This window comes from Leucopleurus acutus (genome assembly GCF_964270905.1).
Source record: "Leucopleurus acutus genome assembly, chromosome: 13".
Lineage (NCBI taxonomy): Eukaryota > Metazoa > Chordata > Mammalia > Artiodactyla > Delphinidae > Leucopleurus > Leucopleurus acutus.
In genome coordinates this window covers 50404290-50430599 of record NC_139155.1, presented here as the reverse complement: position 1 = coordinate 50430599, position 26310 = coordinate 50404290, and the positions used below count along the sequence as shown (strand labels likewise).

At 45.1% G+C, this 26310-nt stretch overlaps 1 protein-coding gene across 4 annotated transcripts in view; it reads left to right on the top strand.

The window, feature by feature from the left end:
• The window catches only part of LAMA3 (laminin subunit alpha 3), a 241421-nt gene that overhangs the window by 89939 nt on the left and 125172 nt on the right, over nt 1-26310 (top strand). For 3 of the 4 annotated variants that reach the window (XM_082853207.1, XM_082853208.1, XM_082853209.1), the window contains 10 exons: nt 1252-1386; nt 10272-10409; nt 13379-13425; nt 14368-14467; nt 15168-15220; nt 15432-15537; nt 16281-16380; nt 19690-19846; nt 22106-22238; nt 24759-24901. In XM_082853207.1, coding sequence (XP_082709333.1) covers nt 1252-1386; nt 10272-10409; nt 13379-13425; nt 14368-14467; nt 15168-15220; nt 15432-15537; nt 16281-16380; nt 19690-19846; nt 22106-22238; nt 24759-24901 — 1112 coding nt within the window. Of the gene's footprint in view, nt 1-1251; nt 1387-10271; nt 10410-13378; nt 13426-14367; nt 14468-15167; nt 15221-15431; nt 15538-16280; nt 16381-19689; nt 19847-22105; nt 22239-24758; nt 24902-26310 lie in introns of those variants that run through there. The other variant, XM_082853210.1, reaches the window with a different exon arrangement.

Here is a 26310-nt window from a genome sequence, read left to right as displayed (position 1 = left end):
CTGAGCCTGCGCGTCCGGAGCCTGTGCTCCGTAATGGGAGAGGCCACAACAGTGAGAGGCCCGCGTACCGCAAAAAAAAAAAAAAAAAGATCTATTAAAAAAACCTTTCAGAGCATCTTTTTCCTCAACTATAAAATGCTTACATATCTTGCGGGCTTTTGCTTGACTTCACTATTTAATCCATCCATAATAAAGTCAAGCAAGAGCCCTGTCTTCTTGGGAAATATTTACTGATTGAGACATACTGTACATGGCAGCGGGAGTCCTGAGGTGAGCTCTCCCTAAGTTTTCAGTTTGATAGGTGTTTCGTTCTTCTATTGCTGTGTAATAAATCACCCCAAAATTTAGTGGCTTAAAACAATAAGGGTTGTTTCTCGCAACCCTGTGGCTCGGCTGGGCAGTCTTTCTGCCGGACTTGCTGGAGGGTCTGCTGGGGCTCGGTGTCTCTCTCCATGTGGCCTTTTATCCTCGGTGAGGTCAGACAGGGTACCTCCCTGGTGGTCTCAGGGTTCCCAGAGGGTGAACATGGAAACCACAAAGCCTGTTGTGACCTGGGCTCTGAAATCCCACAACAGCACTTGCCTCTCATTCCACTGGTCAAAGTCAGTCATGAGGCCAATAAGTGATTTCAATAATTAAAGTGTGAAAGACAAACACAGCTAAATAGAGAGTGGGAGAGGGAAGGGGGAGCTGCTGGTACAGACTGGGTGGGGAAGGCCTTCCTGACCGAGACCTGAAGGTTGAGAGGGAACCAGGGGAGGGGTGTTACCTGCCGGCCAGAGCAGAGGTGCTGAGGTAGGACTGGAAGCAGCCTGCCTGCTGGGAAGGGCTCATGCCTGGAGGATTGAGACAAGCCAAGTGAGGTCCCCCAAAGCCACGTCTGGCACTTATTAGGGCTAAATGTATGTTCCTCTCTTTTCTTCTGAGAAATGGAGGTAGGAATATGTTTAATTCAAGATTATCATTCGATGGGAATCTATGAAGTTGAAGTTTTACTAAACAAGGCTCAGTTTGGGGAAAAACAATTGTTCCCATGGGGGTAGATGCTAGAAGATTGTAGGTACTTTGCAAACCAGTGCCTGCCCTGGATGTTTCTGAATGGTATCTCTGATCTTTCCAGGAGAGATGTTTTACTCCCCTTAAGATGCAGTCTTCTGGGTTAGGACTGTATGTAAACCATAGATTACTCAGAATCTGTGGGTGAAGGGATGGAGGATGGAGACCCCTCTGAACATCTCTTCCCCTTCGCAGGCTGTGACTGTAACCTGGCAGGAGTTCTCCCCGAAATATGTGATGCCCATGGGCGGTGTCTGTGCCGCCCCGGGGTGGGGGGCCCTCGGTGCGATGCCTGCCGCTGGGGTTTCTACTCCTTCCCTGTTTGCCAAGGTAAGTGGGCCACACGTACGTAGTGATCGTCAGTCCCCCGAGGTAAGTCTCCCCCTGAGGAAATGCAGAGGCTCCTTTTGGCAGAGCTGTGAGGCCTATTGTTTAATAAATGAGCCCCTGGTCTATATATGTATGTTACGTATGACTGTCCTCAGGGCCAGGCCATGTCACCTCCCCTCCTTTGTCTTTTCAGCCTTACTCTTCCTCCTCCCAGGTGGTCGAGCCCATGGGCTCTGGAGTCAGCACCTGGGTACAAATGCAGGCTCTGGGCAGGAAGTGGTACCTGGATAGTGTTGAGGAAACCGCCAAGGAGACAAGGGCAGGGAGCAGGGTGTTCCGGGCGAGGGAACGGCACACACAGAGCCACAGACTTGGTTCGCCTCTTGGTCCCCCATCCTAGCAAGAGTCACTGAAGGCGCCGGAGGGGAAGGGGAGGAGTCTGGCCCAGTCCCTAGAGCATGATGGGTGTGCGGTAAATGTTGGGTGACCGGCAAATGAATGAATGAATTTGCCCCCGTTCTTCTCCTCCGCCTCCTTCCCATTGCCTGCCATTGTTCTCCTCGGTGGCTAAGGTCATAGGGAAAACGAGGGGAGAGAAGAAGGGAAGGTGATCAGTCAGGGTTCAGGGCCGGAACTAAACCCAGCAGGGACTTGCTGTGGGTTATTAGGTGCTGACCGACTCAGTTAGGCTCCAGGCTGGGCTTCCAAGGAGGCTCCTTGTGTCAAGCCCAGACTCCTGCGATGCAGCTCAGGGACAGGGGGACCGCGGTCCTTCTGCCTCCATGGCCATCCAGGGCCCCCAGGAAGCCAGCCAGGGCACAGCAGCAGAAATGCTCAGCCTTTCTAATCTTATTCAAGTAGTTATTTGCAAAACCCGATTGGCACCCAGAGCCCAGCGCCAGGAGAATCTGGGAAGTGCTGTTTCTAGCTTCCAGCCTCTGAGCACAGGAGGCGGGTAGCATCGGCGCGGAGGCACGTCACCCATGAGGGCGGCCACGCTGAGGGGCTGGGAGAGTGGGGCAGGAGCGGGAAGGTCCCTCCCCGAAGCAGGAGACAAAGTGGCGAAGAACCAGGTTCGCACTAGCTATCAACTTGAGCAAGTTCTTACCCCCTCTGTTCCTCAGTTTCCTGGTAATAGCGCCCGCCCTGTGACATGTTGTGTGGGTTACGTGTGTACTGATGTGTAAAATTCTCAGAGCCCGGGAAGCGCTCACCTGTACGGTAGCTGCTGTTCCTTTAACCCTCCTTTCTCTGCCTCATACTTCCCTCTACATCATTTTAAGAGCCTGTAGCCTCAATCCTGGTTGATCTCCCTGTCTGCATAGATGCCTGTGTGCCATATCCCAAGCCCTTCTTTTTCCTCCTCATCCCCTGACATGTCCTGGACCTCTATCCTCTGCCCCACTTCTCAACCTCTGCCTCTCGGGCCACAGAAGCTCTCGGCAGTCCCTGCCCAGAGATTTAGGTCACCTGGCAGGTGGAAGGGTATGGAAAGGAAGGGGTATCTTTTGTTTCCCTGCCTTGAGTTCAACCAGAGAAGTTCTGTATTAGAATTTGGAATGCCCAGCGCATTTCCTGTGGAAACCTCAGTACAGGTGATGCTTATGTTGGAGTTGTATGATCATACTAGAGGCAGATTCAGTGCTGAGCTGGCGCTATGGTCTGGTGTGGTCACCTTGTCCTTGTACATATATTGTTTCTGTTGAAAGATGTCCCAAATAATGAAGCTTTGGAGCACGAGTTGGGGGTGCTTACATTTCTATTTTAAGCTGGAGGCACTGAATCTCTCATTGACCAAATGAAGGAGAACTCGCAGGAGGGAGACGGGATGGAGGCCTTCCACCTCAGGGTCCACTAGGGGCCAAGTCTAGAGGGACTTATGTGGGGAGCAGGCAAGGTTAAGAGTAGTGAAAACGAGGTCTGTCGGACAAAAGCAGGAGGAGAAGGTTCAGGGCAGCCTCATTCCCGGCGGGGCGTAGAGGTGTGCCCTAAAGTTTGTTCTTCCAGATTTGAACCATTAGGCTCTGGAAGCGTTTGGGGTGCTCCTACATTCTGTCAGCGATGGTCTCCCTTCTCTAGTGCTTGCTTTTTCTAACAGCTTTTGTGATCTTTTAAATTTTTTCCTCGGGGGCAGCGTTGAAGCCAGTGGCTGAAGCCCAGACATGCTGAAATCTGAATCTGGTCTAGCATCAAGGTCTGACCCAGTATTTTGTGATCTTTCTTAGATGAAGTTGATTGCTTGGCCCCTGGAATTTTAGAATCAAACCAGTGTGGCCCCAAATGCTACATCAGATGGTCTGGTATATTCCAGCCAAAAAATGTGTGTGTGGCTTTGTTCTATATTGCTTTAAAATTTTTAAAAGTCTTCTTAAAAAGAAGTCTAAAACCCTTCTCAGTTGTGCTTGCCAACTGCAGTCCAGCGTTTATGTTTTACATTAACTTAATTTACTCCAGACTTTAAGCACAAGGCCATCTCCTTCTCAGTTTTTTTTTTTTTTTTTTTTTTTTTTTTTTTTTTTTTGGTACTGGGCCTCTCAATGGTGTGGCCTCTCCCATTGCGGAGCACAGGCTCCGGACGCACAGGCCCAGCGGCCATGGCTCATGGGCCCAGCCGCTCCGCGGCATGTGGGATCTTCCTGGACCGGGGCACGAACCCGTGTCCCCTGCATCGGCAGGCGGACTCTCAACCACTGCGCCACCAGGGAAGCCCTCAGTTTATTTTTGACTCACTCAAGTGCCCTGCAGTTTTCTTTCTTGTAGCCGAAAGTCAAATCGTAGATGTGAGGCCACATAGAGAATTGTCTCTGTGTATTTCAGTTTTACGTTTGTGTTGACGTCTGACTTAGCTCTTTATGGGCAACCACAAAACACACTGCGACTCTCTGGAAGCTTGGTCCTTTGGGGGTTTACTGTTCCCTTTTCCTCCTCTCCGTCCTGTCTGTCGTCATTCCTGCCTTCCTATCCTTCATCTTTCTCTTCCTCTTCTTTCCTTCCTCCTCCCCCCCTTTTTTTTTCTGGTGCAGTTTGCTAAGTCGCAACTAGTCAGCACTTAGAACAGAGGCCAGGAGGGTGGGAGTGTGGAGACAGCGGCCCTCCCATGACTTGGCACTGAAGGCACTCAACGTGCAGCTGCCCCCAAACCGCAGTGGCCCAGGGCCCGAACTGTCCCCATTGGAGTTTGCTCTAGTCTCTGGGTTGTAGTTGCAGACTTTTCCTTAGAAAAGTCCTGGCAACATATGTTGCCAGTGCAAGATTAACCTCCTTCTGCGTGTCAGCATATTCTCTTGAATCCGACAAACTGGCCCCGGGAAGAAGCCACATGCACCGGCAGATGGCAGAAGACACAGCAGGGGAAAGTTTCTGACCTGGGATGCTCCCGGGAGAGCCCTCCCGGCCTTTCCAAGGGGGAAAACAAAATCCGTAGGGCTGGGCCAAGTTCTGTGCAATTTTGCTTTGAACGGGCCCTTTGCTCTGTAATTCAGCGTGTGTCTGAGAGCATTGAGGTGATTGGAAGAAGCCTTGGGATTTTCTGTAGATCTGATCTGCTCTCAGCCCAGTTAGCCAGAGAAGTGGAGGGTGCTAAGTGTCGTGGAACTGAAATGTTGGCTTTGCGGCTGTGAGTGAAGAGCGCCAGAGAAGGCGCCAGGCTGCTTTTCCAACAGAAGGAAAAGCTCTAACATCACGCGCGACGAGAACACCCCTGAAACAATAAGGAGCTCTATTTCCCTTGCAATTTCTGTGTTGTCTAGGACTGTCGCCTCACTCTGTGAGCTTATTCACTGCAGGGGAAGAAGCTGGCATCCCTCAGAGCAATACCTCTCACAGCAGCGCTGCAGGGGTCAAGGAGAGAATGCACATCTGTAGAACTACAGGGCTGGACCCGGAAGAGCATTTCAATAGCTCTTATCCCTTCATTTAACAAACATCTGTTTGGCATGTACTAGGGACCAGGGCTGTGCTTGATGCTGGAAGATTTGGGGGGAGCACAGCAGAGAAGCTCCCTGATTCCCTGGACATTTATTATCTTTTTTTTTTTTTAATACTCTTTGGGAATAAAAGTGTCTTAGAGTAAAAGCACAGTGAGGAGCAGGCGAGAAGAAAATACTCCAGGAACTCCGAAGAACCTGGCTCAAAACAAAGCGCAGAATTAAGATATTCACACAGGCTTATAGTATTTCCAAGAGTGAGAAAAGGCCGCCAACGTTGGGGTTCGGGTTTGAGATCTGGCAACTCTACTGATAGTTGGATTGAAATGCGAAGTGTGATGCCCGATTGAGGCATTCAGGATTTAAAATAACGTACCTGCGTTTAAGGCTGCATCTTTGTTTTCACTTCTGAAGTGTAACTCCGTCTCCTGAGGCTCCCTGGACAAACCCCTTTGGCCCTGGGAGTCAGGGTCGGTGTCACCCACGTGATGCTGGCTGGAGCTGCCGCCTCTGTGCTCCAGGCTCCTGCTGCGGCTACCCCGACTGCCTGCACGAGTGTCTCCTCTCTGCCTTCACTTTCCTTAAAGGAAGAATAGCAGAAAGAACCTGTGTTAGGGTTCTCCAGAGGAACAGAACCCACAGGATATGTGTCTGTATAGATAGATAGATGTGGGGATAGACAGATAGATTTATTTTAAGGACTCGGCTCCCGGATTGCGGGGGCGGACAAGGCTAAAGTCTGCAGGGCAGCAGGCTGGAGACGAGGAAGGAGCTGATGCCGCAGCTGGAGCCCACAGGCCTTCTGGAGGCGGAATTTCTTCTTCCTCTGGGACCTCCCGCTTTTCTCGTTAAGGTCTTTAACTGATGGGATGAGGCCCACCCACTTCGTGGAGAGTAACCTGCTTTACTCATGGTCAGCTGATTTAAATGTTTGTCCCGTCTAACAGAACGCTTTTACAGCAGCATCTGGACTGGTGTTGTGCAAACATCTGAGCGCTATAGCCTAGCTGACATGAAAACATTAACCATCACAAGGCCCAAGAACGTTTCCTCAGTAATCTGACCCCGGGGAGGGACTTGATCTCTGCAGACAGGCCTGCAGGGAACATGGGGCCATGAAGGAATGCTGACCTAGACGGCAGAAGAGCTGAGTCCTTGTCCTGCTGCCTGCCAAGAGCTGGTTGAGTGGCACTCGGCCCGTTTCTTCCTCTGTCTTATGTTTAGTTTCTCGGCACCATGTCAGTGATGCTCTAGCCCCTCTCCTGGAGTTCCAGCTTGATGGGAATGGGTGTTTCTCATATTTGCCTCCACCCTGACACCTGGTCACGGGGCCGTAGAACACAATAGAGCTTCAATCAGGGTCTGCTGGATGGATGCCTGTAACATAGGAGGGCGGAAGGATGGTAAGTGCTCCTAGGCCTGCCACTTCCTAACTGGGCCTCTCAGAACAAGTCACAGAGCCCGTTGACGTCCCAGGTAACTTGTAAATGAGAAAACGAGCCACACCCCCTTCCAGCAGTGAGTTTATTTTGTGATTCTAGTGACAACTCGGGTAAACGCTACCACTGTTATTAGCACAGAAAAGCACTATCAGAGTAACTCACCGCTTACGGGCCTGGGCCTAGCGCTGTCAAAGAGAACGAAAATGGCATGGTCTCGTCCCTGTGGGAGCTCTGTGCCCCAAGGCTTAACGATGTGGGCCTTTACAGATCCAAAGGATGCCTGCAAAGAAATCACTGGAATTGGCACGTTATCTCATCTTTTCTTTCCCAAGGCCTCAACAAGTGTGGAAATTTTGAAACCTTGCAAACAAGGTTGTGTGTGTGTGTGTGTGTGTGTGTGTGTGTATTGTTAAGTGGTTTTTTTTTTTAAACTGCATACACCGAATATAAATTTGGAAGTCAGGAATACTAATCCACTGATTCCCATTAGTGCAGCACAGAGCACATCCCAAGCACTGGGGGACTCGGATGATCACGACAGTAGTGTTAGCAAGAGTGAGTGCTCCCTGAGCAAACACTGCGCACACTGCCCTTCTTGTATGGCTGCTGACTCTCTAGTGATCTCATGGGGTGGGTGCTGTCATCAGCTCGTTTCTAGAGGAGGAAACTGAGGCTTGGAGAGGCTAAGCAACGTGCCCGTGATCACACAGCTATTAAGTGTCAGAGCTGTTACTTGAATCTGGATGTGTCTGCCCCGGAGACTGAAGCCCTTTGCTACAGGCTAATTTGGTGACCTTGGCCAGACATGTTACTTAACTTTTTTTTTTTTTCATGTCTACAATACATATAATTTTTTTTTACATCTTTATTGGAGTATAATTGCTTTACAATGGTGTGTTAGTTTCTGCTGTATAACAAAGTGAATCAGTTATACATATACATATGTTCCCATATCTCTTTCTTCTTGCGTCGCCCTCCCTCCCACCCTCCCTATCCCACCCCTCCAGGGGGTCACAAAGCACCGAGTTGATCTTCCTGTGCTATGCGGCTGCTTCCCACTAGCTATCTACCTTACGTTTGGCAGTGTATATATGTCCATGCCTCTCTCTCGCTTTGTCACAGCTTACCCTTCCCGCTCCCCATATCCTAAGTCCATTCTCTAGTAGGTCTTTGTCTTTATTCCTGTCTTACCTCTGGGTTCTTCATGACATTTTTTTTTCTTAAATTCCACATATATGTGTTAGCATACAGTATTTGTCTTTCTCTTTCTGACTTACTTCACTCTGTATGACAGACTCTAGGTCTATCCACCTCATTACAAATAGCTCAATTACGTTTCTTTTTATGGCTGAGTAATATTCCATTGTATATATGTGCCACATCTTCTTTATCCATTCATCCGATGATGGACACTTAGGTTGTTTCCATGTCCTGGCTATTGTAAATAGAGCTGCAGTGAACATTCTGGTACATGACTGTTTTTGAATTTTGGTTTTCTCAGGGTATATGCCCAGTAGTGGGATTGCTGGGTCATATGGTAGTTCTATTTGTAGTTTTTTAAGGAACCTCCATACTGTTCTCCATAGTGGCTGTACCAATTCACATTCCCACCAGCAGTGCAAGAGGGTTCCCTTTTCTCCACACCCTCTCCAGCATTTATTGTTTCTAGATTTTTTGATGATGGCCATTCTGACTGGTGTGAGATGATATCTCATTGTAGTTTTGATTTGCATTTCTCTAATGATTAGTGATGTTGAGCATTCTTTCATGTGTTTGTTGGCAATCTGTATATCTTCTTTGGAGAAATATCTATTTAGGTCTTCTGCCCATTTTTGGATTGGGTTGTTTGTTTTTTTGTTATTGAGCTGCATGAGCTGCTTATAAATTTTGGAGATTAATCCTTTGTCAGTTGCTTCATTTGCAAATATTTTCTCCCATTCTGAGGGTTGTCTTTTGGTCTTGTTTATGGTTTCCTTTGCTGTGCAAAAGCTTTGAAGTTTCATTAGGTCCCATTTGTTTATTTTTGTTTTTATTTCCATTTCTCTAGGAGGTGGGTCAAAAAGGATCTTGCTGTGATTTATGTCATAGAGTGTTCTGCCTATATTTTCCTCTAAGGGTTTTATAGTGTCTGGTCTTACATTTAGGTCTTTAATCCATTCTGAGTTTATTTTTGTGTATGGTGTTAGGAAGTGTTCTAATTTCATTCTTTTACATGTAGCTGTCCAGTTTTCTCAGTACCACTTATTGAAGAGGCTGTCTTTTCTCCATTGTATATTCTTGCCTCCTTTACCAAAGATAAGGTGACCATAGGTGCGTGGGTTTATCTCTGGGCTTCCTATCCTTTTCCATTGATCTATATTTCTGTTTCTGTGCCAGTACCATGATGTCTTGATTACTGTAGCTTTGTAGTATAGTCTGAAGTCAGGGAGCCTGATTCCTCCAGCTCCATTTTTCGTTCTCAAGATTGCTTTGGCTATTCGGGGTCTTTTGTGTTTCCATACAAATTGTGAAATTTTTTGTTCTGGTTCTGTGAAAAATGCCAGTGGTAGTTTGATAGGGATTGCATTGAATCTGTAGATTGCTTTGGGTAGTAGAGTCATTTTCACTTAACTTCTGAACTTCACTCTGTAACCCTGGAATTCAACGAGATAATCTCTCCAGTCCCTTCCAGTTCTTAAGGTGTGAAGCCCTCCAGCTCAGGAAATAGTGGGCCATTTCCACCGCTCTCCTCTCCCCAGAAGCGGGTCCTTGCAGTGAGTGCTGAGTGAGGCTGAGTAACTGCCACCTTGTGGGAGGTTAGTTGCAGGGACCGGTAGGAACCTGACCCAGTAGGAAGGGGTAGAGAGGGGAATGTCCAGAATCTCTTCTCTCCATCCATACGTGTTTAGTCACCTGCTTGAGGGGGATGAAGGGAACCTGAGATGCTTTTCCTGTCTATTCCCAACCCTGCCTGCATCACTTTTTTCATGATTATTCAGTTACACCTCACCTTGAGAAACTAAGTATGAGGAGAGGGGATCACTGTAGGCCAATCTGGACTGGAATGGTTTGCATTTGATCCCCAGTGGGATGTAGAATTAATGTGGCCTCTGCATGGACTCACGTCCCCAATCAGCTGTTCCCTGCGTCTTCCTCTGATGAGCACCGTTACTGAATGCAAGAAGCATCTCCCAAATCCTCATCCCCAACCAGCCGATCTTGGTCGGTATGAAATTAGCAACAGAAAAACCCCAGCATTTATTGATTGCTCAGTATGAGCCAGGCATTGAACCCAGCTCTTTCAAGTATTACCTTTATCTAATCCTGGCAACAATCTTATCAAGTAGATGCTAATATTATTCCCATTTAAGAAAGGGGAAACTGAGGCTTAGAGCAATCGAGCGACTTGTTTCAAGTTCCATGTCCGATAAGACGTGGAGTTGGAACTTGCATTTGGGTCTGTCTGGCCCCGCCTCCATACTCTTATCCGGGTCCTGTGCCCCCCTGCCCTGGGTCTTATTGAGGTCTTTTCATCCAGCCTGCCAGTGTTCAGCCCTTGGCTCCTACCAGACGCTGTGCAGCCCAGTGACTGGACAGTGCGAGTGTCAGCCGGGGATCACAGGACAACGGTGTGACAGGTGTCTCTCAGACGCCTCTGATTTCCCCCACTGCCAAGGTAGGGAAGACATCAGAATGCCGGAGGGCGGGTTCCTCTCTGAAGTATGTGCGGGCAGCATCCCAAAGAAACCTGCAGACCCCTGCAGACCCACCACTGGTCACTGCTACACTTTTGACCCTAATCTGCCTGGTTCCTCCCCAATTTGAGTCCATTGAAAATGGGTATACCAGTTATACATCTTAAAAGAAATCTGAAAATGACTTATTCCTAAAATTTTAAAAATTATTTCATGTGCTATAAATTTGTGTTTCTTCTTTTCTCTTTTTTTTAAAAATATTTATTTGGTTGCACTGGGTCTTAGTTGTGGCTCGCGGGCTTCTTAGTTGTGGCATACGAACTCTTAGTTGTGGCATGCATGTGGGATTTAGTTCCCTGACCAGAGATCTAACCTGGGCCCCCTGCACTGGGAGCATGGAGGCTTAACCACTGCGCCACTGGGGAAGTCCCCATAAATTTGTGTTTCTTGATTTGCATGTCAATTCTCTGTGTAGCAGTGTGGCAGAGGTGACCCCTTTTAGCTGAGCTGAGCATTCTTGTCTCCCTTCCCAAGGCAAAGTGGCTTCTCTCTGGTCCTGGGTGGCGGCACCGATGTGTCTGCTCCGTAATTTCCTGCAGGTGTTCTAACAGGTCCCCCTGCAGGCAGGCAGAGCAGGGCTTTGCTGGGGTTCTGCTCCCCTCTCTTGCCTGCCACTGGCCTCCTGGGGGATGGTGTCATCCCACATCAGCCCAGGTGTGAGGGGCCGGGGAGTGAGGTGGACCAGAGTCTCTTCAGTTTGGAAAGAGTGAGCCAAGGATTGAAACACTGTCCTGGGTCGGTCCTCATGGCTGCAATGATACGAGAGATGAGAGTGTGCCGGGCTCAGTGACTCAGGGCACAGACCAAAGATGCCCAGGATGGGCTTCCCTGGTGGCACAGTGGTTGAGAGTCCGCCTGCCGATGCAGGGGACACGGGTTCGTGCCCCGGTCCGGGGAGATCCCACATGCCGTGGAGTGGCTGGGCCCATGAGCCATGGCCGCTGAGCCTGTGTGTCCGGAGCCTGTGCTCCGCAACAGGAGAGGCCACAAGAGTGAGAGGCCCACGTACCGCAAAAAAAAAAAAAAAAAAAAAAAAAGATGCCCAGGAATCTCCTTGTGCCCCCGGAGTGTGCAGGCCCCAGTGGCAAGTAGCTCCTGACTGCTGCTTTCAGAGACCCTTTCTCTGTTGAGAAGCGGGTGTTTGTGAAAGGCTGACCCAGACTTTGCGTCAGGAGACTGTGGTTTTCTCACACCCCTTCCTGCTCCTGATGGCGCTTGGAGCCTGGCACGGAACCATCTGAAGACAGAGCTGCAGCTCCAACTTGATTCCCCAGAACCTCGCTGACCAGAATCCTCAAGAGATCAGGCTTTCTTGCCGGTGGCAACAGTAGCCAGCAGTCAGAGGGGACTGCTCACTTTGGAGAAGGCCTGGAGGTCCCTGGAGAGGGAGGCTGTCCCAGGCTGGGTGTCCTCACCTCCCCGGGGTCGGGAGTGGAAGGAAGTGCTGAGCAGTGGGCAGAGGGGCTGGTCAGCCAGGACAAGTTCCCTGGAGCTGGATGGGGCCACTGGGCAGCTTGGGGAGGAGCCAAGGGCTGGGCGGGGCCAGGTCGGAAAGAAACAAGGAGCTGGAAGGTTGTGTTGGCTTGTTACAGAAGAATTCAGGAGCATCAAAAAAGGAAGAGACAGAGGGCTTCCCTGGTGGCACAGTGGTTAAGAATCTGCCTCCCAGTGCAGAGGACAGGGGTTCGAGCCCAGGTCCGGGAAGATCCCACATGCCGCAGAGCAACTAAGCCCATGCGCCACAACTACTGAGCCTGCACTCTAGAGCCTGTGAGCCACAACTACTGAGCCCGTGAGCCACAACTACTGAAACCTCCATGCCTAGAGCCTGTGCTCCGCAACAAGAGAAGCCACTGCAGTGAGAAGCCCGTGCACCGCAACGAAGAGTAGACCCCACTTGCCGCAACTAGAGAAAACCCGCGTGCAGGAACAAAGACCTAACTCAGCCAAAAATAAATAAATAAATTTGTAAAAAGAAAAAAATGGAAGAGACAGAGAGAGAATATCATCAAGGGGGAAGTTGAAACAAAGAGAGGAGACAATAAAGGCAAAAAGCCTAGGGAGCAACGTGTAAGAAAACAAGATCATATTATGGGTTTATTTAAATTATTTGAAAAAGGCTCAGAGCAGGCTTACCCAAACTCTCTTCATTTTTATTTTTTATTTATTTATTTTTTGGGGCCTCACAGCTTGTGGGATATTAGTTCCCCGACCAGTGATTGAACCCAGGCCCTCGGCAGTGAGAGTGCCGAGTCCTAACCACCGGACCGCCAGGGAGTTCCCTCTTCATTTTTAACGCCGTGTGATAGTAACGCCGAGACACTGCAAGACCCTAATTTGTTGAAAAGAGATTATGACATTGGGTTTGTAATACTCTATTGACTAAGGCAAGAAAGCAAATTAATTAATTTTAGAAATAATTTTAATACAGGTGGAGAACAAGGGGTCTGTGAGAGTTAAAGAATTGTCTTGAGTAACTAAAACATAGACTTACAGATTCTGTGACATCTAATTGGACCATTAAAAAATCTCTTGGTACAATACTGCCCTCTTCTGGATAACCCTAAGGATGTTCAAAATTCTAGACTCCTTTCCCCCGTCTCCTTTGTTATCAGGTGGAAGTGAACTTTTAGTAGTAGGCAGGGAAGAGAGTTGTTCGGTGGCCAAAGGGGTGATTTGGGGATTAAGGACCATGAGGATTGTTCAAGGTGTCTTTTTCTGAATTATATGCAAAGTCCTTGCCACCCATCTATCAAAAAATACAAAGGTAGATGCACTAGTTTTAAAAACAAGTAAAACTTAAAACAAAAAAACCCTCAAAACATCAAAACAAAGGGACAAACAAACATTAAAACCCCAGACATTTACACCACTTCTAAATCATATACAGGCTCCAGCAGTGTCTGTGACCCAGCCGGAACCCTGGACTCCAGTTTGGTAAGTAGAGGCTTGTAAAAGGGTTGCGATTCTAACTATTGTTCTGATACTTATTTGAGACCGACACATTTGGGAGCTTCCTGAAATTAAAAGTACATTAAAATAAGACCTGAGGCCAAATAGCTTGAAGAGACCACTGCTCTTTTTCAAAGTGCATATGTGATATTGTGAGTTTCTGCCCAAAACAAAAGAATACGGTTTATTTAAACTTTGAATTGCAGAGTCCTAGCGTTACTCTGAGGGCGTTGCCACCCTGGAAACCTGCACATAAGCCTGTCATACATAATTAAAATTAAGAAAATCAGAGGCCAGTACACACGTCATTAAGCTGTGTACAAAGTCATTGCAATTTATTTGCTATTACGCCAAGCACAATACCATGGCATTCTGATTCATTTTCTAAGCACTTTAGAAATGATCTGTCTTCTTGGCCTCAGAGCTTGGAGAAGCTAGAACTCCAGGCCCTGGAGGGAAAGGGGAGAGACATTTTGCCTTTTCACTATGGGGCTTCACGATGTTTAAGCAAGGCAGTGACTCTGGCATATTATAGACACACTTGCAGATAAACATAATTTTCTACTACCTCTCAGCATGTTAGATATTCAGATATTTTCCGTTAAGATTTATAGTCCATGCTGTAACAGAATCAACAAATAAAGACAGTGTTATCAATGAGTCGTTAAAATTTTTTTTCTTTTTCTGAATTTTCCAATTTTGCTTTAACCACGTATATGGTTTATGTGTGTAACAAATAAATAAATAATAAAACAAAATCAATTAGCAGACTGTTGAAATCAACCCAGTACTTTTATTCTGCCTGGACACACTTAATTTACATTTCGTGACCAAAATATATTTCTGTGACAAGCTTTGTTCAGAACACTTGTTTGGAAACCTTCTTAATTCTGAGATGTCAAGCATTAGTTTGATTTTCTTTTAAAGGGGCATTGCCGATGCAAGCTTCATGTTGAAAGCCCTACTTGTAGCATCTGCAAACCATTATATTGGAATCTGGCCAAAGAAAACCCCAGTGGATGTTCAGGTGACGTTTCCTGCGAACAATATTTTACTATATTGTAACTTCCCCTTGATTTTCTTTACCTCAATGACTAAACTCACAAAAGAGCTATTGATTTAATCTGTTCAGTTTGTTTGAAATTCTGTATAAACGTCTTGATTTTTTTTCCCCCCACTTTTGGCAGAACTTCTGTCATTTTCAAAATCTCAGCAAGGGATTTATATCCTGTTTCCATATGTATCATGTTTGAGAAGGCAGCTGCTTGATAAATGGTTTCTCCACCTTGTTTTTATAATCCACACTTCCCGGTTTAATTTTATTTTCATTTTATGCTTAGATTGAAGCCAGTATAGGAACTTGGAAACACCAAGCTTAAGACGGCTAAGTGGAGTGAATATCTTTTAATAGGGTATATTTTCATGAAAGCATTATCGATAATGACCTTGACCTTAGAATCATGTAAGAATCCCATGATGTTGCAGCTTTTGTCTTTTATGAGTGGTCATGAACAAACCAGTACTCCTTGTAGGTAGATGGTATTGATCTGGCTGTTGGGTTCTGCTGACCCCAGAAAGCAATTCAGTTTTAGGCCTGACTGGTGCAAAGTGGAGTTCTGCTGAAACATGCTAGAAAGTGATTGTAGGATTGCTGGTGTGTCCTGTTCCCAGAGCCGGAACTGTCCTTTTTGTAACCTTGGTCCAAGGATGCTCTCTTATCTTCCCAGAATGCCAATGCTACGTGGCGGGAACCGTGAGCGGAATTGGAGAGTGCGGGCAGGTAATGTGGGCCTGTTTTTCCCGGGATGCCGGTCGAATATACTAGCAGTTAATTGTGGGGTTTCTGCAGGAGGGTGTTAGTGCCATCTTCATGGAAGCTTTCAGATCCCGGCTACCCTGCTTCCTATGACACAATGAGCCAGTTTGAAAGCTTGAAGATTAGCAGATTCTGCCGTCTCACCAAATTTTGTCATCCGCTCATTGTTCTGCAGTTAGATGGTGACTGTCACTGTAAGTCCCACGTCGGCGGTGATTCCTGTGACACGTGCGAAGATGGATATTTTGCTTTGGAAAAGAGCAGTTACTTTGGGTGTCAAGGTAAGTCCTTCCAGGGGGTCCTGAGTAAGGCGAAAGGACAAAAGATGGACAAAGAATGGCAGAGTAGCCTTGCTTCTGCGTTCACTGTCTTCTTGCAGGCTTTCTGAGGGGATGGGACTGAAAAGATCTGTCCGGGGAAATTGGCCAAACATTCCCTTAAAACTAGAAATAAATTGCAAACAGGGCTGCTTCCACTTTTCTTCTATCAGCACACTGTTGGTTTAATTATAAAAAAATCATAATTGGGATGCGGGGGAGCCATAGGGGAGATGTAAATAACATCAAAACTTAGAGATTTTAAAGATAAATTTTGAAATATTAAAAAAGCTCACACAATAATATTGTGTGATAATATTGTGTTAATAATGAAGTTGCAGGAGCCCCACAAGGCTACTCTGGTATCTTTCAAGCAGCCTCTCCTTCACCCACTGATCACAGTAGCACTATGCTGTGAAATTGTGTTTAGCTCCTGGGCTGCTGTCGCCTTACGTGGGACAACAGTGTGGGAACTGGCCCTACAAGTGCACCTCCGACTTTCAAGTGGACTCTTGGGGGGACTTGCTGTCTTACTTTGGGAGGTTCCTACGTATTTCAAACACCTGCCAGATGTAAGACGTGGCAAGGGAAAGAAGGAGCAGCCCTGCAACCCCGGGCTTCCTGATTTCCACTTCTTGTAGAGGGAGGGGAAGCCTCCAGCGTGGAGATGCTTTGATGGGTGACCGCTGCTGTTTCCCGACTCTCAGGGTGTCGGTGTGACATTGGTGGAGCCGTCACCCCTGTGTGCAGCGGGCCCTCTGGAGTCTGCCGGTGCCGAGAGCACATCGTGGGGAAGACCTGCCAGCGGTGAGTTTTCACGGAGGTCCCCTCCATACTGACGTCGTGAAGGGTCTCTCAGAGACCTGTCTGTGCCGACAGTTCTGGGGGAGAGAGAAGCGGTCCCAGGGTAAGAGGGCCAGTGAAGCTGTACTGTCATTTGCAATCTGGACACTTGTCAGTGAGGGCAATTAAAACAGGAGGTAAAGTTGCCCTAAAAACGGTTCCACTTTGTAGATCACAGAGTGGCCTCACGGGAAAGTTCCCAGAGGTGCAGAAAGCCAGGTGGGCGAGACTTGGGCTGGATGCATGAGGTGGGTTCCCACAGCTGAACCTCCACGTGGAAGTCACAGCCTGGGGGAGCCCAGCAGATGCAGCTCCTGCTTCTCCCGTGGGATCCGTGACTGTGGGGCTGGGGGTTAAGACAACTTTAGAAGTGGGAGGAAGTCCCTCATCTCATGCAGAAGCAAATCAAAATGAACAGAAGGAGCAAGGGAGCCAAGTGGAGACTGAGGTCCCAGAGGGGCCGTAGCAGGTATGGAGCACGCTGCCTCTGTCCTGCCTGTTTAGCAGTTTCTATATTTATATGAAACCATGATCCATCCATAATTGTCCATTAGTGGAAGGAAGAAAAATTTTAATATTCTGACTTTTTAAAAAACATTTATTTTATTTATTTTTTAAAAACATTTATTTTATTTATTTATTTTTGGCTGCGTTGGGTCTTCGTTGCGGTGCGCGGGCTTCTCACTGCGGTGGCTTCTCTTGTTGCAGAGCACGGGCTCTAGGCGCGGGGGATTCAGTAGTTGTGGCTCGCGGGCTCTAGAGCGCAGGCTCAGTAGTTGTGGCGCACAGGCTTAGTTGCTCCGCGGCATGTGGGATCTTCCCGGACTGGGGCACGAACCCGTGTCCCCTGCATCGGCAGGAGGACTCTCAACCACTGTGCCACCAGGGAAGCCCAGCCCTCTGACTTTTGATCATACACTGAAACTCTTAGGAAATGCAACATCTAAATCTCGAGTACCTTCACTACTTCTGCATTGTCGACAGGTTAATAAAGAGGTCTTTAATGTAATCAAGGCAAACCGTATGTATTGGGTTGGCCAAAAAGTTCGTTCATGTTTTTCTGTAACATCTTACAGAAAAACCCAAACGAACTTTCTGGCCAACCCAATACTTAGGATGACGCTTCTCTCCTTTTCCTCGATGTTTCCAACATTTGAATTCTCAGGATCAGAGCAGCTCAGCTGTGCTTTCTTCCATTGTTTCTAAATGACAGTAAAAGGGGCCTCATAGTAAAATGTATGTGAAGAAAGGCACGTCTGTAGTTTTGTTTTCCTGCAGACGAGCGAGGTTCACCATAGACCAGAGGAACTTCATAAATTGGCTCAGAAACATTTTCCACCCATGTTTTACCTCTTCTCGCCTTCCTGTTGATACAGTGAGCTTTCCCCCTACTTATTCAGCCTGAGTTTTTTCTCCTTCCAACTATGTAGGTGATTGGCTAATTTGGGGGTTGAAATAATGCGTCAGAATAAATTACTCACCCTGAGGCCAAAATATTGACATTACAGTCAATACATATATATATGGAGTTTAGATTATCCTTTGATTTAGTGGTAAATGATAAATGAAATAAAAGGATAGCACACCAACAACATAGATGCCACAGCACCTTTTTCCAGGTTGATAAATCTTGCATCTTTTTGTCCTAAATTCCTCCAAATGTTTGTTTACGGTATTATTTGTGTATTTTTAGTTTTTCTTACAAGTTTAGAAAGCATTCACATTCACTTTGTTTTTTAAATAGTTTTTGTGATAAAGTAACATGTGTTACGTTGTAAAATTTTAATAAGTACCTAAAAGTAAAAAGGCAAAGGAAAATCTTCATTCCGCCTCCCAGAGATAACCCCTTTTAATATTTTTTGTATATTTTCTAGGCTTTTTTCTATGCATAAAAATTAGTATTGTATTTTATCATATAATTTATATCAGTTTTTTCACATATCATGAACATTTTCCATTGTAATTAAGTAGTGTTCAAAATATTTAATGGTTACATAATATTTAATAATTTCTTTATTTCATAATTGTACATATATTTTGTTTCCAAGTTTTCACTGTTGTAGACATTCTTTTATGTTAATTTTTTTTAAAATTTATTTTTGGCTGTGTTGGGTCTTCTTTGCTGCACGTGGACTTTTCTCTAGTTGCTGATGTCTTCGTTGCGGTGTGTGGACTTCTCATTGCGGTGGCTTCTCTTGTAGTGGAGCACGGGCTCTAGGCACGTGGGCTCAGTAGTTGTGGCACGCTGGCTTAGTTGCTCCATGGCATGTGGGATCTTCCTGGACCAGGGCTCGAACCCAAGTCCCCTGCATTGGCAGGTGGATTCTTAACCACTGTGCTACCAGGGAAGCCCTATGTTAATTTTGGACCCTATAAAATCATTCTTTAGAATATATTCCCTGAAGTAGAATTTCTATGTCAATGGGAATGGACATTTTTAGGGAGCTTCATAAATTACCTCCATAAATTACATTCATAAATTACCTTCGTAAATTGTAAGCATTCCTAATGCTACTTGCAATATAGGAGCATGCCCTTTTATTTCCCTTGACTAATTGGTCTTTATGGCTTTAAATCCACTAACAGCTATTAGCTTGGGACTGGATTGTCAAAATGCACCATTTTGAAGAACTTCAAGTAGTTTGAATATAAAATGTCACACAAGCATTAGAATATTTTTGATCCCTCTCTGTGACCACCATTATCAGACTCTTGAAAGGAATCCATTTATAGGCATATAGTTTAAGAGAAAACAAGACATAGAAAAGTCGTTCTAATGATCAAAATATATATGTATATGTAGAGAAAATGTATCTAACTTGTAAACTTGGCATACGAAGTATTTTATGTCGTGTTCACTATTATATCTGCAGTGCTTAGCAACAGTGCCTGGCAAAGATACTAATATTTGTGTAATCAGTGAATATGAGTATAAATGAATGAATTTATGGTAAATAGCCCAATTTGACTTTGCTAAATCGTTGGCAACCATTTAAAACATTTTAAAGGGTGCTACCACTATGGGCTGTTCTAAATGCTTTTCTCATTTGGCTGCTTGGAACGAGTAGTGTTGGGTGTTTTCTGTGAATGTTTACATGAGCAAAAGCAATAATTTAGAGAAAAAGCAGCCCCTGCCCGCAATTTGTCCTTATTTAATGCGCTTTGTCAATTTGGTGGGAGTTCTCTCAGTGATAGCTATTGGGATTAAAGGATATCCAGATTATCAACGAACCTCACTTTCTGTATCCGCCATTTACATTTTATTTATAAAAGACCTGAAAACAACTACTATTTCCCGGATTTGCATCATATGAGGTATGAGATTGAAGATGGCACTACACCCAACGGAAGAGCGCTTCGTTTTGGATTTGAGCCCCTGGAGTTTCCTGAGTTCAGCTGGAGAGGGTATGCTCAGATGACCTCGATACAGGTGAGCAGCCAGGAGGAAGCAGCCTCCAGGTAAAGCAGCCCATACGCTTGCCCACAGCCCTCTCAGCGAGACCCCCGAAAGGTGAACTCTCCCAAAACTGATTCCAGGACTCTTGTTCTTGAGAGGGTAGATGGGGTGCTGGGCAAGGTTGGATTTTAACTGATAAGCATATATATCGACTTCACAGCTTATTGTTGCTTTAATTTGGTCACCAAATCGGAAAATGAAGGGATTAAAGAAAGATGGCGCTTATCTCTGGAGACTTTTTATAAGCAGTTTTCCAGACGAAATTAGGCTATATTTTAACATGAGAGACATTTTTCTTTAAAGCCATTTGTGGAGAGTAAAAATGAGTTAACTTAATTCCAATAAAGCCTGTGTTGCTGAATTTTGAACAATGCTTTTTTTTTTTTTAATTTTTGTAACTCTGAAATACTGTATGAACAGAAACTAAGATGAAGGAGGAGTTTTAGACAGTGCTATTTAATTTTTCTTTCCCATATTTCTCCTGTCCTTCAGCCTTCTCTACTGTATCCATCTCTCTTGGTTTTGTAGTGGAATAATTAAGGAATTTACACATTGTTTACCTTTAGAACTTATACAACATTTATAACTGAACATTTCTTTATAGTCATTGAGTAGTTTTAGCCTCAGAATTTCTCTTTGAGGTTGCTCTTCAAGCTGTTTCTCAGTGGAGAAATTCAGAATAAAAGAGGCAAGTTGATGACGATGGTAGCTCAGTATGTGTCCTTAGCAGATCCAGGACTAGTGCTTGCTATTTCTAAATCAGGAAGCCCTTAGAGAAACAGGGACAGGGTCACAGTTCCCTAGGAGTCCCCATTGATTCTAATGTTGCTTCTTGCCTGGCAAAGTGCCCCATCTAAGATACCTTTCACTAACAGTACTTGGGATCTTAAGACACTTCGCTGTTTTCTCCTTCTCCCCAAATACAGCAATTCAGTTTCTTTAGTTCTCTGCTTTTACTTCATTATTCAGAAAAAAAGCAGTGCATTCCACTGAGTCATAATAGGATGTGAATGACTAAGAGCCCAATCAAGGTATATACCTCCTCACAGGTGTTTGCAGTTTGAAAGAATAGCTGGTTAACACAAAGGAATGAATTTCTAATGATGGATTTTTCTGTAAGTATTTTTAGTCAGAGGACTTGGGTGGTGTTCCCTAGAATCACCACTTACTTTACTTTACCACTTTACTCTGCCCTTAATACATTCTTGCATTTTTATTTTCTGATATGGAACTAACCCTTAAAGATGAACTCTGTCAAACTGAGAGGGCCAGTTGGAGTTCCTCAGTGTGGGTCAGCTGCAACTCCTGCTTCCAGAGCAAAGGCTTCTACCCAACGCCAGTCTTTATTGCCATGGATGTCTTGTTCAACAAAAGTCCCCTTCATTTCAACCCAAGGAGCTGGAGGAAAGACCTAAAGAACTACTGGTTTAGAAATTTCCATGTTTCATGAACTTTCCTTGGGCCACAGCTGGATCTGGGCATGTGGTCTGTGGTTCAGAATTGAAATAGTCTAGTGTCGCCTTCAAGATCATGGGCCCAGCAACACTTACAGAGCATTGTGTTGGCAACAGGACCTGGGGACCAGCGAGACCCCCTGTCCCCAGCAGAGAGCCCACATTCTTCTCAGACAGGGACTGAGATAAATTCCATATGATTTAGCAGGCAGATTTTAGTTACATCTAGATTTCATCGCTAATGTGTTTGGGATCTTATAACCTCTCCTTAGCCACCACTGGTTTCTGTGACTGTTTCAGACGTTACGTATGTGAAGTGGACTCTGGAGTGCTCGCTCTCTGGGGCTGGTGGTGTTAAATAACATACTTTCTTTTCCTTCCGTTCTGCCTTTTTATGTCCCAGCTAGGGGTGGTTGCCCCGTCACTGTTTCTTTCCCTGAACTAATCCATCTAACATTCCGCTCTGTCTGCCTGATTACTAAAAGGTCAAAAGAGGATCTCGGTTTCTGAGGGAGTGTGTTTTCACTGAACCTTTCATTGTAAGTGATTTTAATTTATTGGCTGACTTGCCTGTGTTCATCTTCCACAGAGTTAGTCACTTGGTGTTTGTTGAGTGGGTGTGAATGTGTGTGTATATGAGTGTGTGTGTGTGTGTGTGTGTGTGTGTGTGGTTTCACTACAAGCTCAGTAGTGAAACTGGAATGCCATCACTGTTTGGCTAGCATTTCTTTTAACCAGCTGTCTCTTCTATACTTTATGGGCTTTTGGTATTTTTCAGAATGAAGTAAGGATCGTGTTGAATGTGGGGAAGTCAAGTCTCTCCTTGTTTTGGGTTGTTCTGAGATATGTTAACCCTGGAGCTGAAGCAGTATCTGGCCGTGTAACTATTTATCCATCCTGGGCTAAGGCAGGTGGGTAAATTTCCAAGCCTCTTTTGGATAAAGAAGTGATTAATTAGTGAAACATTTTCTCTAATTTTCACAAAGTTGATCTCTTTAGAAAACATGAAGCCTGGGATGTAGTCTGATTGGAACACAGATGCCCTGTCCTTTGTACCTTTTCAATCTCTAAATGCTCTGAATATTTAAATTTTGCTCTTAAACTTGTTATTAACTGTCATAAAAGAAATCAGTGTAACAACCTGTGTACCTTGGCTGAAACCCATGGGTTATGATGTCACCACAGAGCAAAGCTAATTTATAACTCATTCAGGTAAAGTGGGTGTCACCTTTGCGGTGTTACTTGAGAGCCCCTGGCCTACTGCCCTAAATTCTCCCATTGTTTCAGGCAAACCAAGTAATTCCAGGAGAAATAGGTGAGGACAGGAATTTTTAAGATGAATGTGGTAAAGCATGAAGCCCAAGAGAGCTCCAGGGAGGAATAGGCCAACCTCATTCAGGGGTGAGGGATTCCTGAGGGCAGACGAGGAGCCACAGTCAGAGGGCAGATCTCACCACAGTCAGGGATGAGGCCTGGAAGTCTGTTCTGCAAGGAGTGAGGGCTTCCGCTAGTCCAGGAACAGACTACTGGGAATTCCACAAGAACACAAAACGGCGCCAGTGGAAATCTAATTTAGGTGCGAATTTTAAGCGCCTTCGTTTAGTATCCATGGCAGAGTCGGACTTGGGGAAGAAATGATGTACCCAGTTGTGTCAGCCAAGCTTGTAAGGCTGGAGGCTGATTAGACGGTAACTACTAGGAAGAACCGGCAAGCTTGCGTTATCATTTACAGAGGACTTTGGTATCCATTTCCTCACGTGATAAGAACTTTGTGAAACCGAAGAAGGTTGAGGAGAAAACAGCTGAGAGGGGTAGTAAATTTTCTAAGCACACAGCTGGTCCTTGTAGACAAGACCCAATCTTCAGACCCCAAACCCTTTCTTTTTTCTCTCTTTTTTTTTTAACATCTTTATTGGGGTATACTTGCTTTACAATGGTGTGTTAGTTTCTGCTTTATAACAAAGTGAATCAGCTATACATATACATATATTCCCATATCTCCTCCCTCTTGCGTCTCCCTCTCACCCTCCCTATCCCACCCCTCTAGGTGGTCACAAAGCACCGAGCTGATCTCCCTGTGCTATGTGGCTGCTTCCCACTAGCTATCTATTTTACGTTTGGTAGTGTATATATGTCCATGCCACTCTCTCACTTCGTCCCAGCTTACCCTTCCCCCTCGCCATGTCCTCAAGTCTATTCTCTAGTAAGTCTGCATCTTTATTCCCATCCTGCCCCTAGGTTCTTCATGACCTTTTTTTTTTTCTTAGATTCCATATATATGTGTTAGCATATGGTATTTGTCTTTCTCTTTCTGACTTACTTCACTCTGTATGACAGACTCTAGGTCCATCCACCTCACTACAAATAACTCAATTGCGTTCCTTTTTATGGCTGAGTAATATTCCATTGTGTATATGTGCCACATCTTCTTTATCCATTCATCTGTTGATGGACTCCCAAACCCTTTCTAATGGACCCACTGCTTCCCAGGGGACAATGCCATCAGCAATTTGCCCTCCGTTAACTCAAACAGTTGGAATACATTGTGGTTTGTTTTCTTGTTCTCTGGGACACCTTTCCTAAGCCCCCATGTCTGAGTCAGGAGTCCAGTTGTGTATTTATTCCTTAGTAACCTATGCCTCCTCCCAGATGCCACTGTCCACGCTGTACCGTATTTTCTTCTGGTCTGCAATCCGCCACCTCCCCTGTCACCACTGTCAGGGAGCAAAGGCCATGCTGGCTGTGTTCACTGCCTGTTCCCCAGAACCTAGTTCCAGCCCTGACCTATAGTGGGCCCTGTAGATGTTCGTAGAACAGGAGAGTGAATGCAGGTATTTGGAGTAAACATTTCTTCTAAAGAAGAAGCCTCCATTGGACTCCGATGCAACAGTTTTGTTTCTGAACCTACTACAGAAGGTCCTCTGTTTGTTTAATGCAGAAGAAAACATTGCATCCTGAAAACAAGAGAAAACCGAAACTTTTTCTTATTTCAAAATGAATGCCTGTTCTTCAACAGAAATTAAAAAATTTTTAATTACATATAAACAAAAAAGGAAAAAAATAGTTTAATATCTAATGTAATATACTGAATACTTACTATGTGCAAAGAACTTTTCTAAGCAGTTTACATGTCTTAATATACTTAATAAATTTAAAGATTACAATCCAGCATAGATAGCCACTGCTAACATCTTATCAGTGATACCTTTCTAGTCTATTTTATACATAGATACATGCATTCATGCAATTGTTGAAAATAAGATCAGTAAATCTGATCAGTTCATATGATCAGTAAACTCTCTGAAACCTTTTGAGATGTCAACTGAATGTTCAAAGCTGAGTATCTAAAATCAATACACTGGCTGCTAGAAAAATGCCCTAAGCAATTCTTTTTATTTCTTTTTTTTTTTTTTTCTTTTTATTTCCGATAGATGCTGCTCAAAGCAAAGAGACCATCTTCCAGCCGAGTAAGGAGCCGGCCTTTGTCACCGTACCCGGAAATGGTTTTGCAGATCCATTTTCAATTGTGCCAGGAACATGGATCGCTTGTATTAAAGTGGAAGGAGTCCTCCTGGTAAGAGACGGTTCTGAGGGGAGATTCTTCCCCTCTTAGAGATGGTCCATCCACAGTGACCCACAGTGACCAGAAGGTAGAACAATCATAGCTGGTTCCCTTTTAGACACAGGAACCTATGGTGACATTTGCCCTCACATGACATAATGACATAGGAGCCAACCTAAAATAGCTTTTATATTCTTCCAACCAGCTTCTCACGGGCTAAAAAAAAAAGAATTTTTTTACTCAGAATGACTCAAAGATATTAAAATAAATGCACAACCTTTATGAGCTTATGTCCCAGCCTTTCAAAAGTTTCTTTGGGGTTTTTCATCATGAATCAGAAGGGCGGTAAGAAGAAAATTAACCTCTCTGGGAACTGTGCACAATGAATCAGAAGGAGCTAGAGGAAGAGAAGACCCTAACATGAGTGAAGTTCTTGGTGGTGAAAAGCGAAGGGAGAGACGAAGAGCCAGTGCCTCTCTGTGACCTGCTTCCTGCCTCCTTCTGCCTTGACTGTGGCAGTAGCATCATCAAACAGATTGCCTTGGACAAAGAACTCTTCATCAGGGGAAGGGCTGTGTCCTCGCACATTAATAGAATAGGCAGAGCGGCCAGGGGAGTTGTAGGGATGAAACCTGCTATTTCAGATACCCCTCTTTGATGTCTGCTTTCGCTTATAGCAAGTTCTTTTCAAAATAGTCTTTGGCAATACTTGGTTTCATGCACTCAGAGTGGAAAGCAGAAAGCTTTTCCTTCTGGCACAACTCTTTTGATTGGCTAAATGAGCAGATCTCAGGCAAGTCCCTTAACTCCAAGTCTGCCCCATACGGTAGAGACCATGCTTACCCATGTAGGCCCTTTCCAAATCTGAGATCTTATAATGTGAAGGTTTCAGCTGTTCATTCAGTCCCTATTTTTCTTGCACTTCTTGGTAGAAAGGTTTGTTGCTTTACTAAAGTTTCTGAATGTTTCACAGATATTAGACATGAGGAAGAGGAAAATTCCATTGAGTTCAGTAACAGGGCACAAAGTTGGACTAATGGAAAGAAGAAGTTCATGGTAAAAGTTACTGCATAGGCATGGAAGAGTCTTCATGACCTTTAGCCACTGCAGTTGTGTCATAATTCATATGTATGCTTCCATAGTATGATCTCATTTTCTCTAAAAATATTTTATTGAGCGCTTATTATCAACCTTTACTGTTTTAGGATCTTTGGGACCATAAAGTAATGAGGAGATATGGTCCCAACCAAAGGAAGCTTACTAATAGAGCAATAGCCATTTAAAAATTAATATTAGAGAAATGCAAATCCAAACCACAATGAGGTATCACCTCACACCGGTCAGAATGGCCATCATTAAAAAGTCTACAAACAACAAATGCTGGAGAGGGTGTGGAGAAAAGGGAACCCTTGTACTCTGTT